The sequence below is a fragment of the Vipera ursinii genome (genome assembly GCF_947247035.1).
Source record: "Vipera ursinii genome assembly, chromosome: 2".
NCBI classification, from domain to species: domain Eukaryota; kingdom Metazoa; phylum Chordata; class Lepidosauria; order Squamata; family Viperidae; genus Vipera; species Vipera ursinii.
In genome coordinates this window covers 123,007,061-123,034,755 of record NC_139513.1, presented here as the reverse complement: position 1 = coordinate 123,034,755, position 27,695 = coordinate 123,007,061, and the positions used below count along the sequence as shown (strand labels likewise).

At 38.1% G+C, this 27,695-nt stretch overlaps 1 protein-coding gene across 1 annotated transcript in view; it reads right to left on the bottom strand.

Moving 5' to 3' along the window:
* Positions 1 to 27,695, bottom strand: part of ABCC3 (ATP binding cassette subfamily C member 3) — a 79,265-nt gene that overhangs the window by 21,131 nt on the left and 30,439 nt on the right. The window contains exons 7-17 of the mRNA XM_083353917.1: positions 26,187 to 26,318; positions 23,285 to 23,503; positions 22,282 to 22,459; positions 15,050 to 15,211; positions 13,994 to 14,086; positions 12,355 to 12,558; positions 10,083 to 10,229; positions 8,599 to 8,686; positions 6,424 to 6,490; positions 1,396 to 1,522; positions 1,122 to 1,298 (exon numbers count right to left, since the gene is read on the bottom strand). Of these exons, the coding sequence (XP_083210043.1) occupies positions 1,122 to 1,298; positions 1,396 to 1,522; positions 6,424 to 6,490; positions 8,599 to 8,686; positions 10,083 to 10,229; positions 12,355 to 12,558; positions 13,994 to 14,086; positions 15,050 to 15,211; positions 22,282 to 22,459; positions 23,285 to 23,503; positions 26,187 to 26,318 (1,594 nt within the window). The remainder of the gene's footprint in view (positions 1 to 1,121; positions 1,299 to 1,395; positions 1,523 to 6,423; positions 6,491 to 8,598; positions 8,687 to 10,082; positions 10,230 to 12,354; positions 12,559 to 13,993; positions 14,087 to 15,049; positions 15,212 to 22,281; positions 22,460 to 23,284; positions 23,504 to 26,186; positions 26,319 to 27,695) is intronic.

Below are 27,695 nucleotides of genomic sequence, written 5' to 3'. Positions count from 1 at the left end.
TACTACTTTAGTAATTTGAATTCAAATAAAGAGTAATTGTTTGGAAAATCCCACCATCTTTTTCAAAATGATGAATGCAAAGCTTTAAATCCACTACATTAGTCAAATGTCACTTCTTCCCATTTGCTCTTCTCTTTCATTCTCTTCTCTTTTCCTCAACTCTGACTTTATAGACACACTTCATTTCTATCCCAATTACTCCTCTGCTTAGCATACTTTCTTTCACAGCCTGGCATATGTCTACCACGTTGCTTTCCCCCCCACTGTGCTTTCCTCCCTAGCTATATAAATTTGCAGAATGAATAAATATAAAAACTCAAGCTCACCACAGCCACTCCTCATTTAGTGATCACTTCACTGAATGGCCATTTGCAAATACAATGGTAAGAAACAGTAGTAAGCGGTAGTAAAAAAAAAATCACTTTTCAATCAATTCCTGCACTTAAGACCAAATTTCTGCACCCGACAACAATGCACATTGCTGTGAGGCTGGTGATGCTGTATGAGGGAATTTTATCTAAATTAGATGGCATCAACTCTCCCTCTTTCTCTCGCAGACACATGGTTTGCTTAGTAACCATTTTGTTGGAGTGAATTGCGGTTGCTAAGAGAGGAGAAAATATATAGCTTTCTTTCATTCTCACTATACACAAGGAGTTGATTGTCCTTATCCTATCTAATCTTATTTATCCTTAACTCCTGTGAAATGAGTAACTATTACATTTTATGGGATGAAATTACTTAATTTGACTTAGATTTGACACCTGACTTATACCTCTTTCTGGATCACATTACTGGCTTCTGAATCTCATTAGCTTTTGTGCAAAACATTTGATGACAGAAACCAGGATTCAGCCATGTGGATTTAGGCTCTGCACCTTTGTTTTTCTTTTTTAAGCTGCTTTTCTTTTTGTCTCACCCATTTATATTTTGAGAAAAGGGTACTGATGGCCATGCCCACCCGCAAATTATGTATTTCATGAATGGAATGAATAATGGGATGGCCATTTTGGGGAGTGTTCCCTAGCATGGTCAAAGGGTCTTCATCCAAAAGCCTGGCTGTGTTGGCAGTGGAGAGGACTCTGAGAGGCAGCTATCACAGTTCTTGCTAAAGGTCTTACCTTCTCACCTATTTCTGTTTGATCTCCTCCAGGAAGCATCTCAAGATCTTGTTTCAAGGCACATGCCTCCAACACAGTCTGATATTGCTGCTCATTAAGAGGGTGGCCAAACAAAATATTATCTTTCAAAGTATCATTTTGGATCCAAGGTAGCTGGGGTACATAAGCAATCGAACCCTAAAAGCAGCAATATAGGATGGATGTGATTAGAAGCTACAAAGATATTTCAAATGTTCAGATTGTCAAAATATTTTTCACACTGCTGAAAACCAACCTTCACAGCCACATCTCCATTGAGTTTCTCCATTTCACCAAGGAGAGCTGACACCAAGGAAGACTTCCCACAGCCGACTTGGCCCACTATGGCTACCAAAGAACCACTGGGGACTAGCCAATTTATACTGGAGGAGAGGACAAAGGCAAAAGCATAATAGAGCAAAATCAACAAAGAATTCAAAGGATTCTTAAAGGCTAACAGATGTTTTGTTTATTTATTTATTTTATTTTAATTCCATTTATATCCCGCCCTTCTCCGAAGACTCAGGGCGGCTTACAAGCTTAGCAGTAGCCTTCATTCTATGTATATGCCTGCTTATTAGGGCTTTCACACACCCCCACCAAGCGGCATTATTACAAAGTCAGCTTTTGTGACATAAGCTTGAGTGGATTACAGCTCAATTTGTCAGAACCTGAAAATGAAAATAGACTGCTGCTGCAACAGATTAAGACAGGCATGTCAAACTGCCGGCCCATGGCCCGGGTGCGTCATGGCGTAACCACGCCCACCCCATTGCCGGCAATGGAAAAAAAGTCACGATATGTTGCGACACATCACGCGACGTTGTGAGTTTGACACCCCTGGATTAAGACATGTTTCCTGGAATTTGTCATAATAAAAACACCAATTATGCCTGCCTATTTTCCTTTATGTGAAAGTACAATGCAAAATTCTAACGGGAGTCTTTATTCAATCAACTTTTACCTTATTCCTATGTTTCGGTAATCTGAGAAAGACTGAAGAAGACTAGCTACAGAAGAGGAAGGCATGAAAGATATTATGAAGTGGTCATGAACTCAAGGGCCGCTGTTTTCTCTCTCAGCACTGATTCCTAAGATCATGCTAAACAGAATGGGGTTGATTTTTGAAATCTGCATGCAAGCTAACTGGCGATAGCCATGATATATGGAAGTTTGTGACCTAAAGTGTAAAAGAAGTAGATGACAGTGTATGAATTAAGAAATGAAATGAAAAAAATAAAAACAGATATTTGTACATCTGTGAAATTAAAAAAAGGAGAAGGAAGAAATAGATCTGAATGAAGGTTATTTCACTTGAATACAAGAAAGTAATTGGCCTTTTGGAGATATTCAGATGGATCAGAAGGTGACAATTACCTCTTTAAAAATGTATGTTTTGAATATATGATTTAAGAACGTTTATATATACTCATTGTAAAAGAATGCATATCAATCTAAAAGAATAATTGATTCCAGATGACTCTAAATGGCTAATACTTTAAAAAGAGAAGAGCAATACAATAAAGATCATGCATGTCCAGAAAAACAAATGCAGCACACCAAAGAAAAACTGACAAGAAGACAACAATCATTCTTTCTCCAGGCCTAGGAGAACAGCCAGGTTTCAGTGATGTTTGGAATTAGAGTGGGAATTATATAGATCTCTGGGGAGAAGTTGTTCCAGATAGCAGGCATTATGACAGAGAAGGTGTGTTTCTTAGATTCCGATAGATGGAATTATTCAACTGAAGGGATGTGGAATGTAATCTTACTAGACTGGCAGAAAGTATTGGACACAGGTGGTCTAGCAAATAACTAGCCCCTGTGTCATAAAGTGCTTTATGACCTTTCACATTGAATTGCATCTGGAAGCTACTGGCCACCAATGTGACCAGATGCTATGGCTTTGGAACAGGCCATTTTTTTGACACAGATCTTGAGAAAAAAAATGGATATGGAAGAAAGAGGAATAAAATAAATAAAAGTAGAATGACTGCAGGAAGAAAAGTACAAATTCTGCACGAAAAGGTATTAAAAGACAGATTCATCACCCCAAAGAATGAATAGACAGTTGATATAAGGTATAGGTTGTAGAAGCTGCTTAAAACGGAGCGAAAAGAAGGCCGTTTGTTACAAAGTGCCATCAAAATAAGTGAACTTACATTAAAATGGGACACACACATACACACACACACACACAAAAGGCTTGACAGAATGAAGAAGTGAAAGAGGCTGAGAGTGAGGGTGGAAAGGTAACTCACAGAATGATTGACGAAAAAAATGAAAGCTCTGTAAAAGGTCTATAAAAAGAAAAAAATCTAACTACAAAGAACAGTGTCAAAGAGAGGAAGGAATGGTTAAGATTAAGAGGAAGAGAAAATGCAGAGTAGCTTTTAAGGAAATAGAAAGCTATTTTGGATGTATCAAAGAGGGTTAAAAAAAAGAAGTTGAATTTAAAATTTAAAATAAGGCATTAATACTGATTTGAAAAGTCACTCAAAAATATTCCTTGCAGTAATTTGTGCCAACGTGGACAAGTAAGAAGGGCCTGTGATTGGTGGGTCTAATAAGCATTTTCAGGTGTTTTTTTTCACATCTTGGATATGGGCAGCTGGGAGATAACATATCTATTGACATGAAAAATCTGTACAATAAATGGGAAGCTACCGTGCCATCCAAGAGAAAAGAGTATTGCATAATATCACAACCTTCCTTTCCTGTTGCTTGGTGACTGGTGATGGATCGTTTCCACTTGGATCAGGTGGCAGAGTTTCGACTGTGGGATCTTTTGTATCTTACTTGTGCATGTATTAAGATTCTTCAGAGGTAAACATGGCATTTTTTTAAACAAGTGATCACCAGAACCCCATCTCTACATGTCTCCTATAAGCTGCATAGGAAGGGGGACAAAAGCAAGCAGATTTGTCATGAACTAGTCAGGGGAAGTCCAATTCTTCTGCTGCTCATGGTGACTTCTGTTCTTTTCCCAGAATACATCAGGAAGATACAAATGATTCCCTGCTATGTCCACCATCTCCTGAAACATCCTGTGAGCTAGTCCAATGCTATTTATGGGTTGTTGTTTTTAACCTTTGAGGCTTCATTTTTCTTCTGTCCTCACTGCATATGCTCTGTATATTGAGATACTGTTAAGAAATTAGATTTCAGTTAAGAATAGTATAGTGGATATAATGGTATAACTGTTATAATCACTATGTATTGGAATATGAGCTTTGTAAAAGAATATACTGAGATACTGGCCTAATCAATTGCAAAAACAGGCTGTTTAAAGGAGGCACAGGCAATAAATCAGAGGTGCTCTGGGCCACAGAACACCAGAGAAGGAGAAATATTTGATGTAACTTCTGTGGGTGAGACAGTTATCAGATCTTATCAAGGACATTTTAAATCCAGAGAGAAGAAAAAGAATATTTGAAATGGCAAAGCCAAAAATCAAATTCTTCGGACTTGGATCAATCGGAAAGGAAAGTTTTAAAGAAAGAACCTGGACCTAGAATTTAAAGGAACCCCTAAAATCCTGACACAGGAGAGAACACCTCAGTAGACTTGGGCTTATGTTCTCCACTCCCTGTTTTTTTTTAAATCCCATTTATATCCCGCCCTTCTCCGAAGACTCAGGGCGGCTTACAATCTAAAGCACAAATCAATGTGCTTAGCAATAGCCTTCATTCTATGTATATGCCTGCTTGTTAGGGCTTTTGTGCCCCCCCAAGCGGCATTATTACAAAGTCAGCTTATTGCCCCCAACAATCTGGGTCCTCATTTTACCTACCTCGGAAGGATGGAAGGCTGGGTCAACCTTGAGCCTGGTGGGACTCGAACCTGCACTAATTGCAGGCAGCTGGTGTTACTTAAGGAGGCATTAGCCCACTGCTCCACCAAGGTTGGTGTTCCTCCTCTCACTTGCCTAGGAAAACATCTCACAGAGCAGTTATCAGGCTGGCTTTGTATCTTGCTAATTATTTATCCTCAGGCCTTTGCTTGTCACGATTATGTTCATACAGAAGAAAAGCTTAGCTGAGCTGGATTTGTTTAGTACAGGGGTGTCAAACTCAATTTCATTGAGGGCCACATCAGCATTGTGGTTGCCCTCAAGGGGCCGGGTGGGTATGGCCAGGGTGGGCGTGGCCTACTGGGTGGGCATGGCTAGAGTGCATATGGCCTATTGGGTGGGCGTGGCCAGCTCTACATCGTTCGCATCAAGGGTGCCTATGGGGGCCTGGGCAGGAGTGGGACAGATCTGAGGGTCTCTGGCAGAAGGAGGGTCTCTGGGCCAGGGCCAAGGCAGTGGGGGCTGTTCCCTCACTGTTTCCAGGATGGCTTCGCGGGCCACATGAAACCACGTTGCAGGCCGGATCCGGCCCCCGGGCCTTGGGTTTGACATGTCTGGTTTAGTATATTTGCCACTGCTTTATTGTAATATATTGTATGCATGTAGTTTTTTTCAGAAGTAAAATCTCTTTAGTGAATTGCATATATTTGTTTATGCTTACAGAGTCAAAATTAGTACACGAAACAGACCTCTGAGCATATATGGGCTTTGAAAAAGAATGTACATGCCTGAATTTTCTGACTTTTCCATGAAGATAAATCAGTTTGATCCTGGATATGAGTTAAACAAGGAAGCCTTAAGAGCTGATAGCAAATTTGCTACTTAAGGACTGCCATCCAGTACATAAATCATCCCATCAGTGCAAGGGATTGAACTGAAGAAGTAAGTTGCAGATTGGCTCCTGATATCACTGTTGTTCACAGTGCGCACCTAGAATTGTTCTACAGAACTTATAAATATATAAAGCCATCCTGCCATTTATGAAAGAGATGTAAAACTGCAGAATCCATTTTGGCCTGAGATAATCTATTGAAATGGTAGAGCCAACATTGTAAAGTCTGCATTCTCTTAATATGCAATGGAAAGAGAGGCACAGCAACAGCTTTCGAGACATTTTCATTTTGCAAAATCCCAGCTGCAGTTCACTGAGAATTATGTCACATGTGATGTAAAGAAAACCACAAGCTGTTTAGTGACATTTAAAGATCTTGCTCTTACCTCAGCAACCATTCAAGAAGTAGTTGGGATTAAAAAAATAGCAAAAACTCTGCCAAGTTTGAAAGGACTAACTTTCACTTACATAAGCCATCAGTTCCAAATTAAAAATATGAATTTGGGGGTGGGGGGTAGGTGGGTTTTCAAATAACATTTTAAAAAGCTGTTCACTCCCGGAGAGACCCCAACAAATATAATTGAAGAAAGTTTCCTTACTCCTTCAGAGCTGGGTCGAGATCCTTTGCCCAGCTGAATGTTCCGTTCCTTATGGTAACAGCATATCCTATAAACACAACAAAACATAAAGGAGAAAAAAATGAAGCTGCAATTCTATGCATCAGCTTTTCCCATTGAGGGGCCCACCAGATATGTTGAAATGTAACTGCACCCAAAGCCAGCAAGTCCACCAACATTTAAAGAGCAACATCTGAGAAGATTCCTATGCATGCATCCTGGTCGAAAGAAGTATGATTTATTTCAGAACAGACGTGCACAGAATTGTACTGGAAAGAGTATAGATCCTTAATGTAAAAGAAGTAGTAGACTGATTGGATGCCTTTGCTAAAAAGATTTGAGGAACTGCCATGAAAAGTTCACTCTTATTTTCCCCAACTCTTTAAGCAATGTCCTGTCACATGAGTAATCACAAGTCATGATGCTGGGGTCAGAGCAACAGAAAGCAGATTTTGGAAAGCTGAGGATCAGCTTTCAGTTATAAAATGTCAGAAGCTTCTGTAGCCTCTTTCAGTTGCTCTCTGAAGCCACACTGTTTATGAGATAAGGAGAACTATTTCAGCATAAGCAACCTTAGCTTAAATATTTATCCACTAGCAATTACTAAAACTCAGGCTTGTTTATCAGCTAGTTATAGCTGCTTCCTGGAGACTACGCTCAATCCTTGCTCCCTTTCCTTTTCCTACAAATGGAAAAGCCTCTCAAAAATAAAGAGTAAGGGTCATTAGGATGGCAAGCCATCAGTGGAAACTCTGACAAGCTTTCAAGTTGAACAGAGGGAAAGATCAGGCTTCGTCTGTGGCGCTACATGCAATACATCAGGCCTTTCTTCACCTCTGCTTCTTTTATTCAGACACATGCCATGGAAAACTAGATAAAGGGAAACAACCTGGAATCTGCCTGCACATCTAATTGGGCCTGGAGGCTTTTCCATACAGCTACAAGCAATCCTGCAACCTTGAAACCTTCTTTCTCAGTTTGGCTTCTTTTTCAATCCATCAAATTAAAAACAACCTGAGCAGAAGAGTACCTGGGATAGCCACCACTTGTCTTTCAGCTTGTGTTCGGATGTCACAAGTAAAGCCAGGGTTTATCAAAATGCCCTTGGACTTCCTTAGCCCTCAATTTACTCTCAACTTTCTACTCTCTCTCCTTGAAACCGCATTTCTATTAATCTATGGGTCTCATCCAAGAGTGGGAAAAAGTAATTAATCTGAACTACAGTTTATTTGAAACAAATCAGCTTTAAACTATGATTACATTCACACAAACCAAAATCTCATCTCCTTCTACCAGCAGAACTGGAGAAGGAAGGAGTGAATCATGAGCCCAAAAGATGTCCTTCCTGTCACACAAAATTATGGCTTATGATATCAAAATACAATAGAGATGAATCAATTAAGATTTCAGACACATGAAAGAAATACTGTTGTTAATCTCACATATAAACTACCAACAATAGGATTAATTAGTATAAAAATCCATATATCATATGAGAAAAGATTGCATGTTTAATTATCCTTATTCTATTAGAAATGCTTCAGGTAATATAATCAGTTTTGAAATATATAGAAAGAATGTGTCAAAGTTTAAAAATATCAAGTATGCTTCAAGCAAAATGAACCAGATTATTTATCTTATACATAACCATATCTCAAAGTGAGAAGCATCTATGCACAAGGCCTAAGCTGAGAATTTATCTAATTATATTTTTAAATTGCCCAAGCAGCAGTGTTCTCTTTTTAAAGCTGAAAATATCAATTGATTTCACTAAAAAATATTTGCGCACATTGCAGATTCTATTGAGAATATGACAGATGAACTAACATGAGTTCTCACTAGGTGCTGCAACCTTTCCATGCACTTATAAAGCATATTTTATCAGAAACCCAGCACTTTATCAAAAAAGCATTTATGAAAGCCTCCTCAACCAGGCACACTTTGGATAGGATGAGAATTCCCATGCCAGAATTCCCAGCAGCATAGCCATGGTGCTTGCAAATTATGGGAATTGCAATCCTAATGCACCTGTCAAATTGTACTAAGGGTTCTCTGTGTAACCTTTAGATGTTACAAATTAGCCCTTAGTGTCCTCCCCCCATATACAAACCCCACTTCACCCTCCATGCTTCTATATTGACCAAAGTAGAGTGTTACCTGGAGTAATTGACTTGGTTTCCACACAGTTTGGATCAAGTTCATCATGTGACAAGAAGTGCTGAATCCTTTGCAGTGAAACATTTGTCTGGGGAATACATGGGAAAACTGACTGTTTTAATAAGAGATGGGATATTCGGAGAATCCTCCCAAGGGGATACAGCAGCTCATGGTCATGATGGTTCTTAGTCTATGTCTCAAACTGTTAAGCTGTTGAAGATATTAGACTAGGCCTGGGGAGACCCAAGTTCAAGAACAACATCAGCCATGGAAGGTCATGGGATGACTCACTGGAGGATTCTGGACCAGCCACCATCAAAATTGGAGGAGGGAATTGGAGAGAAAGGCAACTTATACATTTGGAGGTATATAAATATAAAAAAAAATAATTTAGAGAGATGGTCAGGTTATAAATTTAACACGTGGAATTTGCTAGTGCAATGGTTGTCTTAATTATCTCAATTCAACAGAATACTGTATATCTGCATGTGATCCAGACTAGATCCAAGCTAAATGAGGCACACTACAGTGGCAGATTCATTTGGCAGGAGTTCGATATATGTTTTATAACAATTTTTTGATTTTATAACAATCTGCAAATTTGTCCCTCAGAGTTTGGATCCTCCCCACATCATTTTCTCTTTAAGCTAGAATTGCAACAACACAAATGAACATAATTGAAAATAGAAAGGAAAATAAAGAAACCAGAGGAGCGAATTAAATTTCTCTAACTACCAGGCTACTGGTGTAAAATTGGATTCTCTATTCTTATTTTATATTTGTGTATTAGCATTTGCTTTCAACTTCCCATTAAATATTAGCTGGCTAAAAGACAATCAAATACAGCATACATAAATTTCAATATCAGCAAAATAATCCCATATTTCCCCACAAATGATGAACATCAAGAATAATAACGCTCCACACCAGTTTTCCCCATAGATTTCCAAGTTTTCCACAACAATACTACAATACCAACCTACCAAAAGAAGAAGTGAGTCAGATATTCTAGAGAGGAAGTTTAAAACTTTGGGGCCATGGACGTAAAGGCCTTCTTAGCCTGTCATATACTAGTGGGAGTCAGTCACACCTCAGAATCTCTGAGAACCTCTTAAAGTAACAAGTTAGCTATTGAAAAGTGATGGCCTTTCCAAGTTAAAATTAGCACTCTGAGTTAGATCCAGAAAGGAACTCAGTGGTTGCATTTTTAGTAAAACTGAGCTAATATTCTCCAAGTAACCCAGTCCAGTTATCAATCAGTGAGCATACTGACTAATGGTTGCTAGAGGAAGCTGTGTAGAAAGGAAGAACTGTAGCAGGAGTTAAATGTGTGTATGCTCAAGACATGTATTGCTACAGCCCATATGTGATAGTGGCATTATATATAAACCAGCCATTGGTCTTACTTATAGGGGACGAGATAGCCAGTATTACCATCCTCTTTGCATTCAGTGCAGTTTTAAAAAAATAAACTCTATTCTCACCTGTACAATGTTACTAATGACCTGAGGAAGCATGTTGAGTGGGAACCTTAAGAGATTAAATAGGGAAAGTGACACAAAGGCTTTCTCTGCATCAAGAACATTTCTCTCATCCACACTGACATAGACAGCAAAGGTGGTCAGGGCAACCTGGAAACCAGAAAGCACAGACAATAACACGTCAACAACCCTTGACTTTGAATTTTTACTTTTTAAACTTGAACTTTAAAAATGAAAATTAACCGCCTGTCTTATATTGCTCTGTTAGAAAGGAAGATGGGGCCACTTCAAGGAAAGCACAGACCCTATACTTGTCCTCAACTTACGAACTCAATTGACCCCAAAATTTCTGTTGCTAAGTGAGTTTTGCACCATTTTATGACCTTTCTTGTCACATTTGTTAAGTGAAACAGTGCAGTTGTTAAGTTAGTAACATGGTTGTTAAGTGAATCTGGCTTACCCTTCGACTTTGTTTGCCAGAAGGTCGCAAAAGGGATCACATGACCCTGGGACACTGCAACAGTCATAAATATGAACCAGTTGCCAAGCATCTCAATTTCGATCACCTGACCGTGGAGATGCTATAATGGTTGTATGTGTGAAAAACAGTTATAAGCCACCTTTTCATTGTTGTCTTGTAACTTCGAACAATCATTAAACAAACTGTTGTTAAGTCCAGGACTACCTGTATGTCTGTAATAAAAGTGATTTAGTCTCTAGGAGGCTGCGATTCATAACAATCGCTCAATGTTCTATAAGGATCACAGACCGCCTAATGGTCCCAAACCATTACGGAGCAGAGTAGAAAGAGTTACATGTTTTCTTTCTATTGGGGTTCAATAGGAAATGTATCTGTGGAGCCTTGCAGCTTTCGAAATAATGAGCACAAAAGGCCCATCTTTACAAGGATGCTGTTCCTTGTATTTTCACTTCTATACTCCTCAGTTCCGAATGCCATCAACTTAGAGAAATTATTCAGAAGCTGGAGGAAAAAAAGGTGAGGCAGGATTGTTATGATTTACCCAAGTAGGTCTTTTGTGTTACAATCTGCTCACAAGATAAGTAAAACTTAAAATAGGCAGTTGGGGTGTCAGCTCCCACAAAATAAGAGACTCAAGAGTTGAATAATATTGGTGGAACTTTTCTATCCCACCAAGTGGGATGCAACAGACATCCTAGTTTACAGTTTCTACTTATATCTGCTAAGCAAGCTGAGGCCTTCTTAAAAGCTAGCTACAATCCCTGAAGATCCTTCCCCATTTGCTACCTAAATTATTCATGATGCGGCTGGGGACTGAAATGTGGTGACAAGCTGGTCACCAAATTTAGGGTAACGATTAAAAAAAAGCAAAAATTGGAAAAAATATTTTTGCCAGTTTAAATATAAAACCAATGAATAAAAGTAAATTAACAGTGAATTTCAGAATTTTTTTAGCATTTAGCTAACTGTTCAACAGTTTGCTTTAAAACATACATGCACTTCTTTCTGACCAGGATCTTCAAGGGACAAAAACTAGGCAAGCAAGGCAATGCACGTCCTTTATGGATTTGGGGGAGCATTTGGCTGGCCATTGCAAAAGATAGACTATGGCTACTGTTAATTCATTTATTTCACTTCCAACTCTAAATTTATTCAGGGTTAATGTGGGCTCTTTATTTGTGAGTTTCCCAGGATTTTCAAACAATTGTATCTGGGGTCTATTAGCTAAGCTATTTTATTTTGATTATCTCATAAATACTAAAATGATACGATTGGTCTGTCAAGAGGTCTTCTTAAGTCCGGCCATCTTCTGTTTCTGTCCAAGTGCAATTTTTTTAGGTAGCTCAGAATTTCCTTCTCATAGTCCTTTCGAAGATGGAATCAATCTTCAAATACACCCCTGCCTTCCATGAAGAGTATCCAAGCATGGAATGGGTCAACTCGCCATGGGCCAACTTGCCGCAGGACAATTCAACCAATACAAAAGTTGTATTAATTTCAATAGAACCATGGCCAGTAATAATAAAATAAAGAAAGTCAATCCAGAAATAAGAAGAGTTAAAATAACGTTGACGAAAACAGGGTCACCAATAATAAAAGTAACTGAATGTAATGATTAATACACTGTGGAATTGCCCTACGGCAAGTTGTCCCATGGCAAGTGGACCGTGGAGAGTTGTCCTGCAGTGAGTTGGCCATGGCGAGTTACCTGAGACCCATCTAAGCAACCCTTTCTAAAGCTGACCTTCCATGTACTTGGGAAGCCACAAAAATAGCTGTCCCTACAAGACCTACCAGAAATGGTGCACTGATCCAGGCAAAGGTCGATACAGAATTTAAATAGGCAGATTTCTTCAAAACCCGAAGTTCATTCTTCCGAATCTCCAGTACTTTTTCTGCAAAGGATGGTTCCCAAGCATAGAGCTTGAGTACTTTTATGCCACTTAGAATTTCATTCATTAGCTTAATGCGGGCATCTTTGTACTTCATCTGTTCTACCTAGATGAATATAAAGAATATCATTAGCCGGTGACTTTTATACCTGTGTGTCCTGTGCTTCTTACGGAGAGATTTCCATAAAATCAGACAGAAAAGAATCTTGAAGAAGAAACTGGTACTTTAAAAATATTACCCTCTGGTTCTGTGCAAGCATGGCATTTTTGCCTAGTTTTGGAAGCAGCTGGGTTGGTTACCATAAAAATGAAAATTTCTATAGAGGGAAAGGAAGTAAAATTTGTACTTTTCATAGGAGAGGACCACAGCTTGATAGGTCAGGAACAGTTAAGTCATTTCAGTCTTTTCAGTACAAAAGTTTTATACTCTTCTACCAGAGTTTAAATATTTCTTTTTTATGGACACTCTAAATGGGCATCTTGGTGACAAAATATGTACTTTGCAGTCCTTGGCAGGATAGAGTGACTTAAATTGAAACAATTTAAATCTCAAATTTGAATTAACAAGGGAGAAAAAAATGATTTAAATGAAGATTCTCACTGATACAGTTTTATGTATCTGCCAGACAGTAGTGAAAATCATATATTATGTATTATAGACTATAAATATTAATATTTGAGATATGATCAAATTGCATCTTCCCTGACATAGATCACTTTTTAACACACTGCAACTGCCAAAAGTATGGATTCTCTTTACAGGTTTGCACACATTTATGAACTTATTATGGTCAAATTATTATGTAAGAAAAAGTTAAGATTTACATTTTAAATTTATTTTTAAAATTGAAATTCAGTTTAATTGAAAATTAGCTTTTAAATATTTTTTTATTTATAAGATCAATTCTCCATTTTCAACCCGAAGTATTGTATTCAATTTATGTACTCAATTAGTTACCACTGTGCATCCAATTGGGTCTACAGAATAGGTGGACTGGGTGGGTACAATTGTTTGGCTCCGACTTTAACAATTCTAGTTAATGAAATGGCATTAGTGGAGATGTTTGCTTGATTCATTGCCCTTTTCAGATGTATGCTAATCATTTTAATCCAATAAACCTTGAAAAGAAGACAGAGCTTTTACCTAGAAATATTATATTGGTTTTATTGCTTTAAGACTGTACTTCATCTGATCTTGAAAAATTGTGCAAATCATCAGGAAATTCTAGGACTATTGGCTAGACTGAGAAATTGAAAAATATCTTGAAGAAAGGTATGGCAAACCAACTGTATGCAATGCAGAAAATAACCCAGTGCATAGTTAAATACAACTTAATTCGTTATCAGACGAGTGAAAAGCCACCCACAGAACAAAGTCAAGGAAAAGCCCAGATCTAAAACCATGAAAGCAGACGTATGGACAAGCTCTCCATGATGAAGGCATGTTGCTGTACTGACCAGTATGAAAGCAATTGTCCTGCCTTTTTTTTTAAACAAGAGATTCATTCATGGACAGAACTTCACTATGGACATACACCTACCTGGAATGCTCTGGTTTTCATAGCAATCACAGCATTCAGTGGGATGAGTAGAACCATTACAGCCACTCCGGCGAACACAGAAGGCCCTAAAGCCTTAAAATAATGTAAAATACATTCATTATTATTCTGGTCGCTTGAATTAAAAAAAATGGTGGAAATCATCATTCACTACTCTTTGGAAAAACTTGTAGGTTTAAAATCATCAGGAGATCTTCAACAAGGGATGAAAAGGTCATGAACACTCTTGCCTTCTCACAAAAGATTTTCATTCCCCCCCCTACAATGCAGCCAATGTAGAATACATATGAATATTAATACTTGGTGTTTTTGTTTTGTTTTTTCAAAATGGGTCCTTAGCTGCTTTTCATTGGCACTCTAGACAGAAACATGTTGCTGTTTTCATTTTTAAAAATATAACAACAAACAAATGTACCCTTTGGTGGCAGACAAGGCACTGTATAGAGATAACAGCAGAACGAACTTGTGCCCAGAAAGTTGTTTTTCTGTTTGACAGAACTTTCACAGTAGTGAATAAACCAGAAATTATAATAGTGCCAAGAACGTGCCAAAACAATGGTGTATTTTTAGCCTGTTATGTATAACTTGTATTTTGTATTCTGCTTTTTCCAGGCACCAGTAGTAGATTTCCAGTGGAATGTTTTTATTTGCATGGGACTTCTATAATATTATTACAAAACAGATAGGACTTTATGTCAACCACAAGCAAAGTATAAATATTTTAATGAAGAGAAAGAATGAGGTAAGAATTCCCCTCCCCCCCATCCCTAATACCATTTCTCTTTCACCATCACTACTATACCTTCATACTCCAGTTGTGGCTCTTGAAATCTAAATCTATTGCTAGTAATCTCCATAGGCTGTTGTATCCCCAGTTAATCACTTGATTATTAATAAAAGTTACTAAAACACATGCTTTGCATTATACTGGAAGCAACCAGTTATCTGTTGACTTCCTCTACTAGAGTTTCTCTAATACAGGGTCAGATGCAACGTAATGGTTTTACATAGCAACAAATCCAAGGAAAGGTTCTATACCTGCCAGAGAAAGCATAAAGCAAGGCAGATTTGAAGTGGTGCAGACCACAGCATGTTGAGGAAGGTAGTCAGGTCCATGAATCTTTGGGCATCCACTGACATCAAGTTGACAATTTCTCCAACAGTGGAAGAGCGCTTTGCTGAATTGCTGATGACTAAAGACTAAGAAGACAGGGAGAAGAATTCCATTATGCATTCTCTTTTTCTTCCAAAAGACTCATGATGGTGTAAATGTTCCTCTTCTTCACTGTTTAATCCTGAGAAATAATAATTGGTCCAGGCTTATCCAGTGAACTTCATGGATTTGAATCTGGCTTTCTCTCTATGTTGACCCTCCAACTTGTGCAGCAGACTAACCCTCATCTCATTGATTATTATAGCACAGCCATTCTACCTTTAAATGCCTTTCATATAATTTGCCTGTCAAAGGGTAGGGACAGCGATTCAGTATGTTTTCAGCTATATTCTGCATATTCTGCAATCATCAGCAAAATCTTTCACTGTTAATCCAAAGCAGTCCCCCTGAAAACTTGGATGTGGTCCTCAGAGCATTCCAAAATTTTTTGTAATTTTTAATGTAACAAGGGGAAAGATTATTAAATTTGGTGGAAATAATCATATTCATTGCCTAATTTATTTTTAAGTAAATGTAAACCAAACCCAATTTATCTTTTTTTTAAATCCCTTCCACACAATTCTTCCTTCTTCTTTGCCATATTCCAGTTACTGGTTTGGAAATGTAATCAGTTGGGTGACTTAGCTTTTGAATTAAAAGAATCAGAAAGAAAACAGCAATTTGTTTTAGGAGCAATTGGCAGACATGGTAAACGATTAATAAGGTATTGATAATCTTTGTTTCATCTAAAAAAAATGATAAAGGTTTTCCCCTCTCCAGTCATGTCCTACTATAGGGAGACTGTATACTTACTCTAGACTCATCTTTGTTTCTTAGTCAAGGGAAGACACTTCCATGGGTCATGTTGCCAGTATGACTATATGCTGAGGCACACAGAATGCTGTTACCTTCCCACCAAATTTATCTACTCACACTTGCATGCTTTTGGAATACTAGTCTGCTTTTCAGAAAGACTGTATTTCAGACAAAGAATTCTATAATACAAAGAATTCTACAATACAAATCTTTAGGAAAAGATTTTAACTATATGTTTTTACTCTCACCCATCAAGAAGTGCATTTTCTGCAACATGGCTTAAGGGGATATTGGTAGACATTTTTTTTCGCTGACTTGCACATATGGTTCTCATTCACAATCTTTCGAGAAACTTTCTTCAGTTTTATCTAAGCTATCCTTAAAAATCTCTTAGTTACCTTCACTACATCTGGTGAAATAATTCCCTGCATCTCCTCAGCTGTAGTAATAAAAGAACAGTGTTTGCCATATAGCGTTGTTGCATGAACTCCTGAGGTACAATATATAAATATGAGAAACAATGCGTTATAGCATTGAAGATACTGGATTAGGATGGAGAAATTTCAGCTCAATCTGCCTTTAGCTATTAAAGCTCACTGAGTGACTTTGGTTTGGTCATCTCTCACTCAGTTCAAATTATTTCCCAGGATGGAATTAGACAGTAAAATTGCAACAGGCAATAACATATATGCTGCCTTGAGCATCTGACAAAAAAAGATATAAATCTTATAGTGATCATGTTTGAAATGTATCATTTTCTTATTGGTGACTAGTATAATGACTTTTACAATAAGGGAGCCATTTGGTTTAGTGCACGGGTCGGTAACCCGCGGCTCCGGAGCCACATGTGGCTCTTTGAGCCTTCTACTGTGGCTCCCAGTCCTCCTCTGCCATTTGCAGAGAGAGAGAGAGAGACAGAGAGAGAGAGAGGCACTTGTGCTTCCCTGCTCTATCTCACTCACTCTCTCTCTCCAATCTTCTGCCTCACACTGTTCTCCGACAAGCTGACAAGCTTATTGGGTGCGGCTCTTGCCTTTGCTGCGTCTCTGCAGGAAGCAGCAGAAAGCAGCAGATCTCTCTCTCTCTCTCTCTCTCTCACACACACACACACACACACACACGCACGCACACACACACACACACACACACAAAGTCACACTCTCACACTGAGTGAGGGAAGAGGACTGGCAGACCAAGGGCAGGAGACCAGCCTAATAAGAATGTCTGTCAGCTTGTCGGAGAACAGTGTGAGGCCAGCTGGCCAGCTGAGCAAAAGATTGGAGAGAGGGGGAGAGGGAGAGGAAGAGAAAGAGGGAGAGAGAGGGAGGGAGGGAGAGAGAGAGAGAGAGAGAGAGAGACAGAGAGAGAGAGAGAGAGAGACAGAGAACTCATGCACAGCAGCCTCTATTTCTTTTTAAGTAAACTCTTCAATCAAGCCTCCTTTCCTGCGCGCGTGCATGCGAGTTTTGCAGCTCGTAGTGTTTTCTTTTCTTTTCTGTGGGAAATGGGTCCAAGTGACTCTTTGAGTTTTTAAGGTTGCTGGCCCCTTGGTCTACTGGGTTAAGGTACCAAGCTACAAACTGGGAGACTGTGAGTTCTAGATCTGTCTTAGCCATGAAAGCCAGCTGGATGACTTAGAGCCAGTCACTCTCTTACAGCCCAATCCACCTCACGTTATATTGTTGTGGGGTGAATAAGAGGAGCAAGGAATATTAGATATGTTTGCTGTCTTGAATTATTTATAAAAATAATAAAGGCAGATATAAAATAGGTAAAAATAAAGAAATTATAAAATAATGACCACTCTACTTATTGGTCCCTAAAATATGATATTCCAAACACATCCAATGTCCACTGATCTGCAGCTTATAGCTACTTGGCAAATGTTGTTCACAGTAAAGATTCTCTTCCACATAAGTTATTCATCTGAATACATAAACTTAAGCCCTTTCACTCTATCCAGTATTATGACTTAAGAACTATCTGGCAGCTGTTCTCTAGAATAATCATGAAAAAAACAGCTTCTCTTCTGCATTAGTCATTCATTTGTATATACAAACATAAGCCGACATCTAAAATATGATCTTAGTTATACAAATAGCTTGGAGAACATGCAAACATGAATAATTGAATGGGAGACATGCAAAACTTCTGAACAAGTGAAGGGGAAACATGCAAAAATCTGTATAATAAAATGGTTTTACTCAAAGGAGAGTCATTTATGAAGTTTTCAGAAGCAGCTGTGGCAAGTCTACTAAGAACTTCATGCATACACAGTATAAATGTAGTTTAGAATATGTGCTGATGTCAAATCTCATTACAAACATGCATTGCTCACTTATTCATGAGGGGCTGACTAGTTGTTCAAGAGTGATTTTCAATTGCCAAAGTTTTATTTAACTTGTAGATGTACAATTTGAGATAGATAGATAGAAGCATTTTATAAGAAAGAAACAGTAGGTAAAGAAAAAGTTAGCTTATCAAGAATTGTTACAGCAAGAACATTGAGAATATAAGATAAAATCAAAAGAGCAATTGGTTGCAAAGGGATTTAGTTTTAAATGGTTTTTCTATGCACAATTAAGGAAAAGATTTAAGGTAAGATAACAGGCAATTTAGAATTGAGCATCAGAAGACAGAATTTGAAGTTGACCTATGTAGAAATGAACATGTAATTGCTAAAATAAACTGTTACTGAAATCTAGTGAAAGAAGAACAAGACTATAATAAAATGGGCTAAGAATTCTGGACATACCGTATTTTCCGGCGTATAAGACGACTGGGTGTATAAGATGACCCCCCAACTTTTGAGATGATTTTCAAGGTTTTTCGTCTTATACACCGGAAAATCAGCGAGCCCGGGAAGGCACGCCCTCCCCTCTCACTGTGGAGGAAGCAGGGCAGGTTGGCGTCTGGCGGGAGCCGGCAGGGCAGTCCTGCGCACGCGCGTGCTCCCCGGCTGTTAAGGAGCATTCCTTAGCAGCCGGGGAGTGTGCGTGTGTGCAGGACTGCCCTGCCGGCTCCCGCCCGACACTCTTCCCTCTTGAGGCAGCATCCCCGAGGACTCCTTAGGAGCCAGGGAGCGATGCTGCCTCAAGAGGGAAGAGCATCGGGCGGGAGCCAGCAGGGCAGTCCTGCACACGCGTGCACTCCCCGGCTGCTAAGGAGTGCTCCTTAACAGCCAGGGAGCGCACGCGTGCGCAGGACTGTCCTGCCGGCTCCCGTCAGACGCCAGCCTGCCCTGCTTCCTTCACAGTGAGAGGGGAGGGCGTGCCTTCCCGGGCTCGCTGATTTTCCGGCGTATAAGACGACTGGGCGTATAAGACGACCCCCCAACTTTTGAGATGATTTTCATGGGTTAAAAAGTCGTCTTATACGCCGGAAAATACGGTAATGTGCTGATGAAGATTGGGAAAATATACAGTAGGAAAATATGTGAGTAAAAGATTGAAATTTACATGATGTTATAACTTAAAGGAATTTTTTTTATAAAATGATGTTCTGCTAGTATATGACTCCAAAAAGATTTATCATGGAAATATGGACAAGATCAAGGGTTATTTTTATCACGCTGGGTGGAGTAATAAAAAAGCCAGAAATTTCTGAGTGCAGAAGCAGAGAATTCTAAAGATTAGAATTCTTGCTGGGATTAATGTTACAATCAATTAGAAAAGAGCCACTTTTATAACGATTACTCATTACTGATTACGAGACTATTTTCTGCACAAAAATGGAAAGATTCTGAAATACCTACACTGAAGGAATAGTTACTAAAGTTGACAGAAATAGCAGAGATGGCAAAATTAATTTATTAGATTAAAGAAAGATCAACAACTACACTTATCAGTGACTGGAAACCACTTGTGGTCTTTTTGTTGAAGAAAAGAGAAAAATGAACTTGTGATTTATGAATTTGAAGATTAGAAACAGTAGCTTATGAAAAGGAAATTATGATGTAACCTTAGAAAGAGAGGGTAAAATATAAATGCATTTATAACTGCTGTGAAGAAGATGAGAAGTTCCTTCCCTTTCCCTTCCTTTTTCTTTTCCTTTCCTTTTTTCCTTTTCCTTCTTCCTTTCCCTTCTCATTTCCCTTGTTTCTTTTCTAATATTTGTACTGTTTTCATCTTGTCAAAAATGTATCAATAAAAATTATATTTTTAAAAAAGTTATATGAATATGCAAGGAAAATTTCCTTCACCCCCAAACTATGGATGCATTACACAGTGTTAATCATTGGGAAGACATGCACATCCTTGCAAATGATTTGTTATCTTACAAACATGGAAATCAGGCAGTAAAGTTAGCAGCTGGAAGCACAGTTCAAAAGCAGCATCAACAGCAATATTGATGATATGCAAAAAATAATGTAAAACAGTAACGAACATGGTTAAATTGCTCTAATTATCTGACTGAAACTATCAAAGGCATATAAGTTTATACCACCATGCTATGATACTGGCACATGGATATGGTGATGGAAAAGAATGCAACCAATGACTGGGAAGACACCCCCCCCCCCATCTTTGGGTCATGATTCTGTTATGTGCCCATCCAGTAGTAGTGTTGTATTAGGCATTACTTCCATCTGACTTGAAGTGAGGGTATACGATAAGCCTTTTATCAGGAGGTTATAGAAAAGCAGCCTGGCTGGATTGCTTTTAGAATACCAGTCAATCAAAACAAGATAAGTAGATCAAGAAGATGAAAAAATAAGTCAAGCTGCATGTCAAAATCAAGGAAATCAAGAGAAAACAAGAGTTCTGGAGCTGTCCCCTTTACTGAAGTGATGTCACTAGTTTAGAGACCACAGCTGAGAGATAGATTAAGGAATCTTGAGCAACAGAGAATATACTACATCAGGAGAAATTCATGTAGGCATGGAATTCATTTCAAAATATTTCTGAGGAGACTGCAAATACTAGACCAGCGTTTTTCAATCTTGGCAACTTAAAAGATGTGTGGACTTCCAACTCCCAGAGATCCTCATCCAGCAAAGCTGGCTTCAAGCTGCTAAGGTAGAGAAACACTGTACTAGACCATGGACCAGACCAGACCAGACCAGAGTGTTTAGAATTAGAAATGGCAGAAGCAAAATAGCCTCATGTATAATCTTATATTTAGTTTTCCTTTTGGTTGCACCTGAGGCACTCACTCCCTATTTTCCATCCATCTCTATCCAGAATCTTGCTGCCTAAGTTATTCATCTCATCATTCTACCTGGGTACGCTACGGTACTACTAGCTTGTCTCTATATAAATCCTGCACAAAATAGTTCGTTTTTAGTTTTAAAGTCTTCCTGGCCTTGCCCTGTATGCCAGGGTTGGTGCATTTATAGCTCTCTGCTCTCCGATTTAATCTATACCTGCAAAGCATGGAGATTTTTCAATTTTCTATGCTTGGCTATACAAAACTTTCTACTCTCTGCTAAAACCTCTGCAAATATCTCCTTTTCTTTTTATTCTACAACTTGAAGAAAAGTTTTTCCTTCAATAAACTTGCCTCAAAGATTTTTCCAAGGCCAATCTTACAAAGCCATTTCCCATTGAATTAAGACTGAATTTATGTAATTAAACTGAATGCATCTTGGGACTCATCTCCAGTTTTCATCTTTTTTCATGTCTAGAACAGAAGATTATAAACTTCTTGGGGAGAGGATTACCTTATCAGTATTGTTCAAAGCAGATTTTATAAACAATTTTATTATTATAAACTTTGTTCTGCCTAATCTAATTATTTCCATTACTTTTTATAGTGGCACATACCATTTTCAGATTTTGATGTATCAGCATCTGGTGAACAATGGATCTTTAAATTATTTGCAACTAATATCAGGCCAAAGAATAGCTAACATTAATAACATAATTAGCTCTTCCTTACTTTATGCTTTTCTGTACTAAGCAGCAGCTGGTAGATGGAAGGGTATTTTGAAGCAGAACAGAGCTGCAGTAATAGATGCCTGAATATCACACACACTTTAAAAATCCAAAAATTGCTCTAATTTGGCAAACTAGCTCTAGGGCTGATTTATTAATTTATCAAAAAGTAGCAATAGTCTGTTGAGAGTGTTATCCAACACTCATTTGCCATTTGTTGACTGTACATGCAGCAAGAAAATCAACTATTAAACCACTTCAGATTCTGCAAGAGCGTATATACACACAGAGATAAATATTTGATCTACAGCCAATAGTTCTAGTGTACTCTTTCTTATTTGGAGATAAAACACAACCCAAAGGTCTCTGGCCTCTAGACTGTCTGTGACTTTTCATGGTATGCTAGGATACACGCTTGCTCTTACCTTTCTATAGACCATCCCTATGATGCCAGTTCTCAGCCTCATTCCAGTAATGAAGCAGTACTGGAAATGGTGGTGAAGGATTATTGTCTGCAGCACAGCACAGAAAAACATCAATGCCGCAATCAGGTATCCCCACCATAAGGGAGCATCTTTATTCTTCACAAAGCTAATTAACATGCTGTTTAAAAAGAAGATTGAAATAAACAAGACAATACAGGGAGGAGAAAATAAAAAGATTAATGGGGCACAGCAAAACACCACTTCCTTTTAGGCCGCTGGTAGAGTAGCCCCCAAACTATCCCTCTGTGAGAGAGCCAAGCTTTATTCATGGGTCCAAATTATGGCCAAATATAACCTCAAACACTTTATTTATTTTGTAATGTTGCATTTGTTTTTCATTAAAACATTTAAAGTGAAAAAGGCATGCATTTATGAAGCAGAGAGAGGCAAAGCTATTATCCTTGAAATATTGTTCAATTGCAAAATATTCAATTTTCAAAATCCCTCACTTCTCAGTGTATGAAAATAGCAAAAGTATATTTCATTGGACTAATATGGAGGGTGCAGATGCTGAGAACTGAAGCAAATTACAGCTTCATAATATAGCACCTGCAGCAAAGTATGCACATCTGTAATTTTTACACTTGACAACTTACACTTGGGAATCTGAAAAGCAATTCTAAGCAGAATTGATTTTCCCTTAGAAAATGCATTTTGAATATGAGCAAGTCTAATTGTGAATTAGAAACATGGGACGAGAGGAATATTATGTCATCTACTAATGTTATTAGCAGGCCTAGAGGGGAAACCTCCATATATTCCATTCAATCCATCATTTTTATTCACAAGTAATCTTCTCCAATTTGGCCTCCTTCCCCCCATGTCTTAGGGATCATGTTCCCAGATTTCCCAAATAACTGCAGATTGCTGTACTAATGTATAATGCAAAAAGAGTGTGGAAATTCTCTTGCCCGTAAGAACTAAGGTTGAAAATGGAGCTTACCTTAACAACTGGGGATTGACAAAAGACAACAGATCTTGGATCATTTTGAAGAAGGAGCCAATTAAAAAATAAGGGCCAAAAGATCTGAGTAAGGCCTTGAGAAAGGAAGGCTTTTTCTGCTTAGTGGGAATATTTAACATGAATTCTGTTTCTCCTAGATTTTCATCCACATGATTCATCTCCTGATTAGAGTCCTTTGTATAGGATACGTTGTGTTTCCTAAGACAAAGAAACACATTATTTCACTCACTTGAAAAGAAGAGCCCTGTTACAAATAAGAAACTTGAACAGCAGGACAAGCAGTCTGCAAATGTAGCTTTGGAACAGCTGTAGTAACAACAAAATTACTATGGCACAACAGGAGCCACACTTTTACTGTCCAGAAATGAAAAGGTGTTTGCTCCTAAAAAAGAAAAAAAACAAGGGAAAAAAAAGCAAATGATTGTGTTCAAAACAGTTTCACTTTAATAATGTTAATCCAATGTTACTGGAAGAAGCGTGCTTGGGAAAAACTCGGCAAAAGAGTTTCTGTTTTGTGAAATTATCACTTCAAAATGCCATAAAATAAACCTGACTAGCTCAAATTTTATACCTTCAGAAGTCTCGTGGTGTTTTTTTAAGCAAAGCCCGTTCATTATCATGGCATCAGGTGAGACATTGGCTGTGAAGACTTGCTGCATTACTAGCGTTCACAGATAGGCTATTTTATTCTCAGACTTGGTGTGTATGCTTGCCAAACAGTGGCTTTCTTCTTGGAAACAGAAAAAGTCATTTCTCTTGCAATCGCTTTGCAAGATTCATGCAAATAGTGGCTTCTATTCCTCAGAATCTTTGTTTCATTTTGATAAGCACAGAATTTATCTTTGGTGTTTTGTTTTTCTTACCCCATCAATAAAGTGGACAGACAAAAGCATAGCATAGGCTTGGATTCTAAAATGTCAGTCTCTTGGAGAAGGTCAGAAAAGTTGAATATCGAAAAGAAAAGAAAAATTGACAGAAAAAAATCCTGAAAAAGTTCCTCTTAGCCTGGTGATAAGGTAAAGAAAGCAGCAAGTTATCTATTCCATGTCCAACCAATCCAGAAGCCTCATACTCAGTAACCTGAATCCTTTTTTTTTTGTTTTTGCTATACTGAAATAACTTTTCAAAGCTTATGCAGTGACAGTTCCAGGTGCTAACTAGACAAGCTGCACTCTCATCCTCCTTCTTCATTAAGCATTATAGTCCCATGGCAATTCTCCTAAAATTCAGCTGTAAAACAGGAGTTTATATGGCAATTTTTTATTTTCTTGATACAAAAAAAATTAAAATAGGTATTTTGTGTACCTAGTAACCTTAATACACCTATTTTAGTGCCATCCATTTGAAATGTCTTCAAAAGAAGCAAAAATTCTAAGGCTGCTCCTTTGGTGGTGGCATCACCTCTCTCTAGTCCCCTAAAGGCTGAAAAAAGTTTGTTTTCAAGTGTGATCTCTGACTGGAGAGATTTCCCATCTCTGTGGAAATTTAGATGGTATTTCCCTGATTTTCTAACTTTCTTTCTGACAAGATGTGACGTTAAGATGCTTTTACAGATTGCAGGGGAGTGGGATAATTCAGCATGGCGACTATCACAGAGGGCATAGCCACAATTATCATGAGAGTCACCTTTTAGGATTACACTGGCAGAAATGTAAGGGATGAAATGGTACTTTGCATAGGTTTAAGGCACCTATTTTGACCCTTAAATCCTCCCAAACTTTCATAAATGTAAAAAACACACACAAAAACCCAGCTCGAAAATCCAGATTTTGTTCATTTAGCTCAGTGTTTTTCATACTTGGTAACTTTAAATCGGTAACTTTAATATATGTGGACCCTCCAAAATTCCTTAGTCAGCATGCATAATTTAGCTCAATGCAGAATTGCATTTGGTATCCTCAAACCATTCTGTGAATGTTCTGTTTCAATGATTTTGCTGAGAAAATCCATTTTCTCTCCAATTTGCCACACAAAGGACAAGGTCTGAAAGTACGAGAGTTGTAGTAGAAGATAAAATCTTTAACACAAGATAAAATCTGATAAAGTACAATGCAGTTGGATAAGAAGTTCTAGAACTAATTTTAAAAAAGTATGTAATTCTTTGCATCTCCTACAAATGGGAAAGGTGATGTAAATTATGCAGAAAAGCAAATATATCTGGTAAATTAATGTGCACAATACTTTCAGGATTCAGAGTCTGTATTTTAACAAAAAATATGGATTATTGTGATATACGTTCTGCTCTTTCAAGAAGTCCTTATGCTGTGCACAGTATCTCCCCCTTAGCTCTGCGGTTTATAAAGACATTCTTCTATAAACTGTATCAAATTGCACAATGCAGAACTGCTACCTCTGAGAAAATTGAAAAGAGGAAACTATAATAATATCTGGGTGGGGGAAAACCAAGAGTTAAACTTAAGATTCTACAAGACGCACGGGAAAGAGGAGGACTTAATTTTTTTTTTAAAAAAAATGAAATAAAAAGGTTAAATAAGGGGAGTGCATAAAGTTAAGATGGGCAAATGCAGGAAGGCGGGGGAGGGTATCCATGAAAGAAAGCAAACACTGAGGACTAGTGAGATGGGACCAAACCCTTAATGGAAAAGGCAGGCCCAGGAAGCCTTGCACATTCCATTACCATCTATTAATGCTCAATTTCCCTGCATAGATGGGAAGGACCAAAAGCAGAGGAATAACCTGCACTGGCCCTAGAATGAACTGAGCATCAACCCCATTCTGCTGTCAACTCACAGCACGCTGGGAGCCGCACGGTGACAGGTGGCTTAGGCTACCATATACAAATGCCCTGCATTTTATTCATTGAAAGTAGAAGTACACAAAGTCTTTTTTAAAAACAAAAACAAAAACAAAGCCAACTTACAATTTCCCACGTTGTTTTTGTTTATCCCACTCTTTCTGGAGCTTCTGGACGACCACTTCAGATTTATCATCCGCATTCAGAGACCATAAATCTTTGTCTTCAAGAGGCTTCTTATAGCCTTGTATTGCCAAACTAGACAGCAGTAACAAAAGCAAATTAATAACTGAGTCAGTCTGGACAAACAACCTTTTTGTACCTTAAATGGGCAAATACCTCCACCGACAGCAGGCATTTATCTTAATTTCTCTCTCCACTACTCCAAGGGCAACCTACAGAGCAGGCAAAGCATTTAAAAGAACTATTCCACAATGCACATTAACAAGAGCCCCTCTCTTCAAAATGCTAAAGCAGTTTATCTCTTGCAAGGCTCACAGAGATGCCTTCGAATGTTATCCTACTTGTCTCTGTGTGCACAATACTATAATGAGAAGGCCCACGTGCTCTGCAGGTGATGCGGCTGCTTTTCTCTTTTAGTGTGTTTGTGTGTGCAGTTTTCTATATGTTAGAGCCTTGTAGGGAGCTTATAAAACTAATCTAAAAGTAGTGCCTAATCTTAACTGCACATTCTCCTGTCTCTTAATCGCTTCTGCACATCCACCATGGAAATAAGAATAGGAGTAATGTTTATATTACTGTTGGTTTTACTCCCTCTTTTCCTCTTACCCTCCCATAGCAATGCAGCTGATTGAAAAAAGAGTGAGTGTATTTGATTTTTATTTAATCAGAAGTTCTATAGCAAAGTAATAGAAATCCAGGTTGCACCTTTGTGTTTGAAACTGAAGAACTGGTTTAAAGGTTGCCAATTTTAAAATATTGTTGGCTTTAAGTGACCCATTTGATCTCATGCTAGTGCAGCAAATAACACACACACACAAATGCAGACTCTTATATTCATTACGATTCCTTTCCCTAAAGAAGCCAAAGAGACCAGGCACAGGATTTCTCCCACCTTCATACCAAAGTTGTGAGATATGCCAGGTAAAGAAACACTGGCTGGCTGAAAGTCACCAGGCAAATATTTGGCAGCATTCCATCTTTTAAAATATTTTTTTGGAGAGAAAGATTAGCAGAAATGTGATTCATCATTTTATACAAGATTTATGTTTCCTTCTAGTGGCATATTAAAAATAATTTAAAAGTTCTATAAAACGTGATTCCAACAGGAAATACAACCTGAACTTTAATTCCAAAGCTAACATTGCAGTGGTAGTTCTTTGTGGTAAAACTCAGTATTCTTACATTTCAATTCATTGGAATATCTGAGATTGGAACTCATTGTGCCTAAACTTATAATTTACAGTTTTACAGTTCTGAAAAAGCAATCTTCTTTGACTTTGTCAAATTATTAATAAAAATGTAATCTCATCCATGATAGCCTGACAATTAATCCTATTTATTTCAGGGCAACCTCATTTCAAGTAAGCATGCCTGCAATTATAATCTAAATTTCTATCACTAGCTGGGTTTTTTGGAGGGGTGGGAGGGTGAAGTGCTTGGTGGTTGACTCCT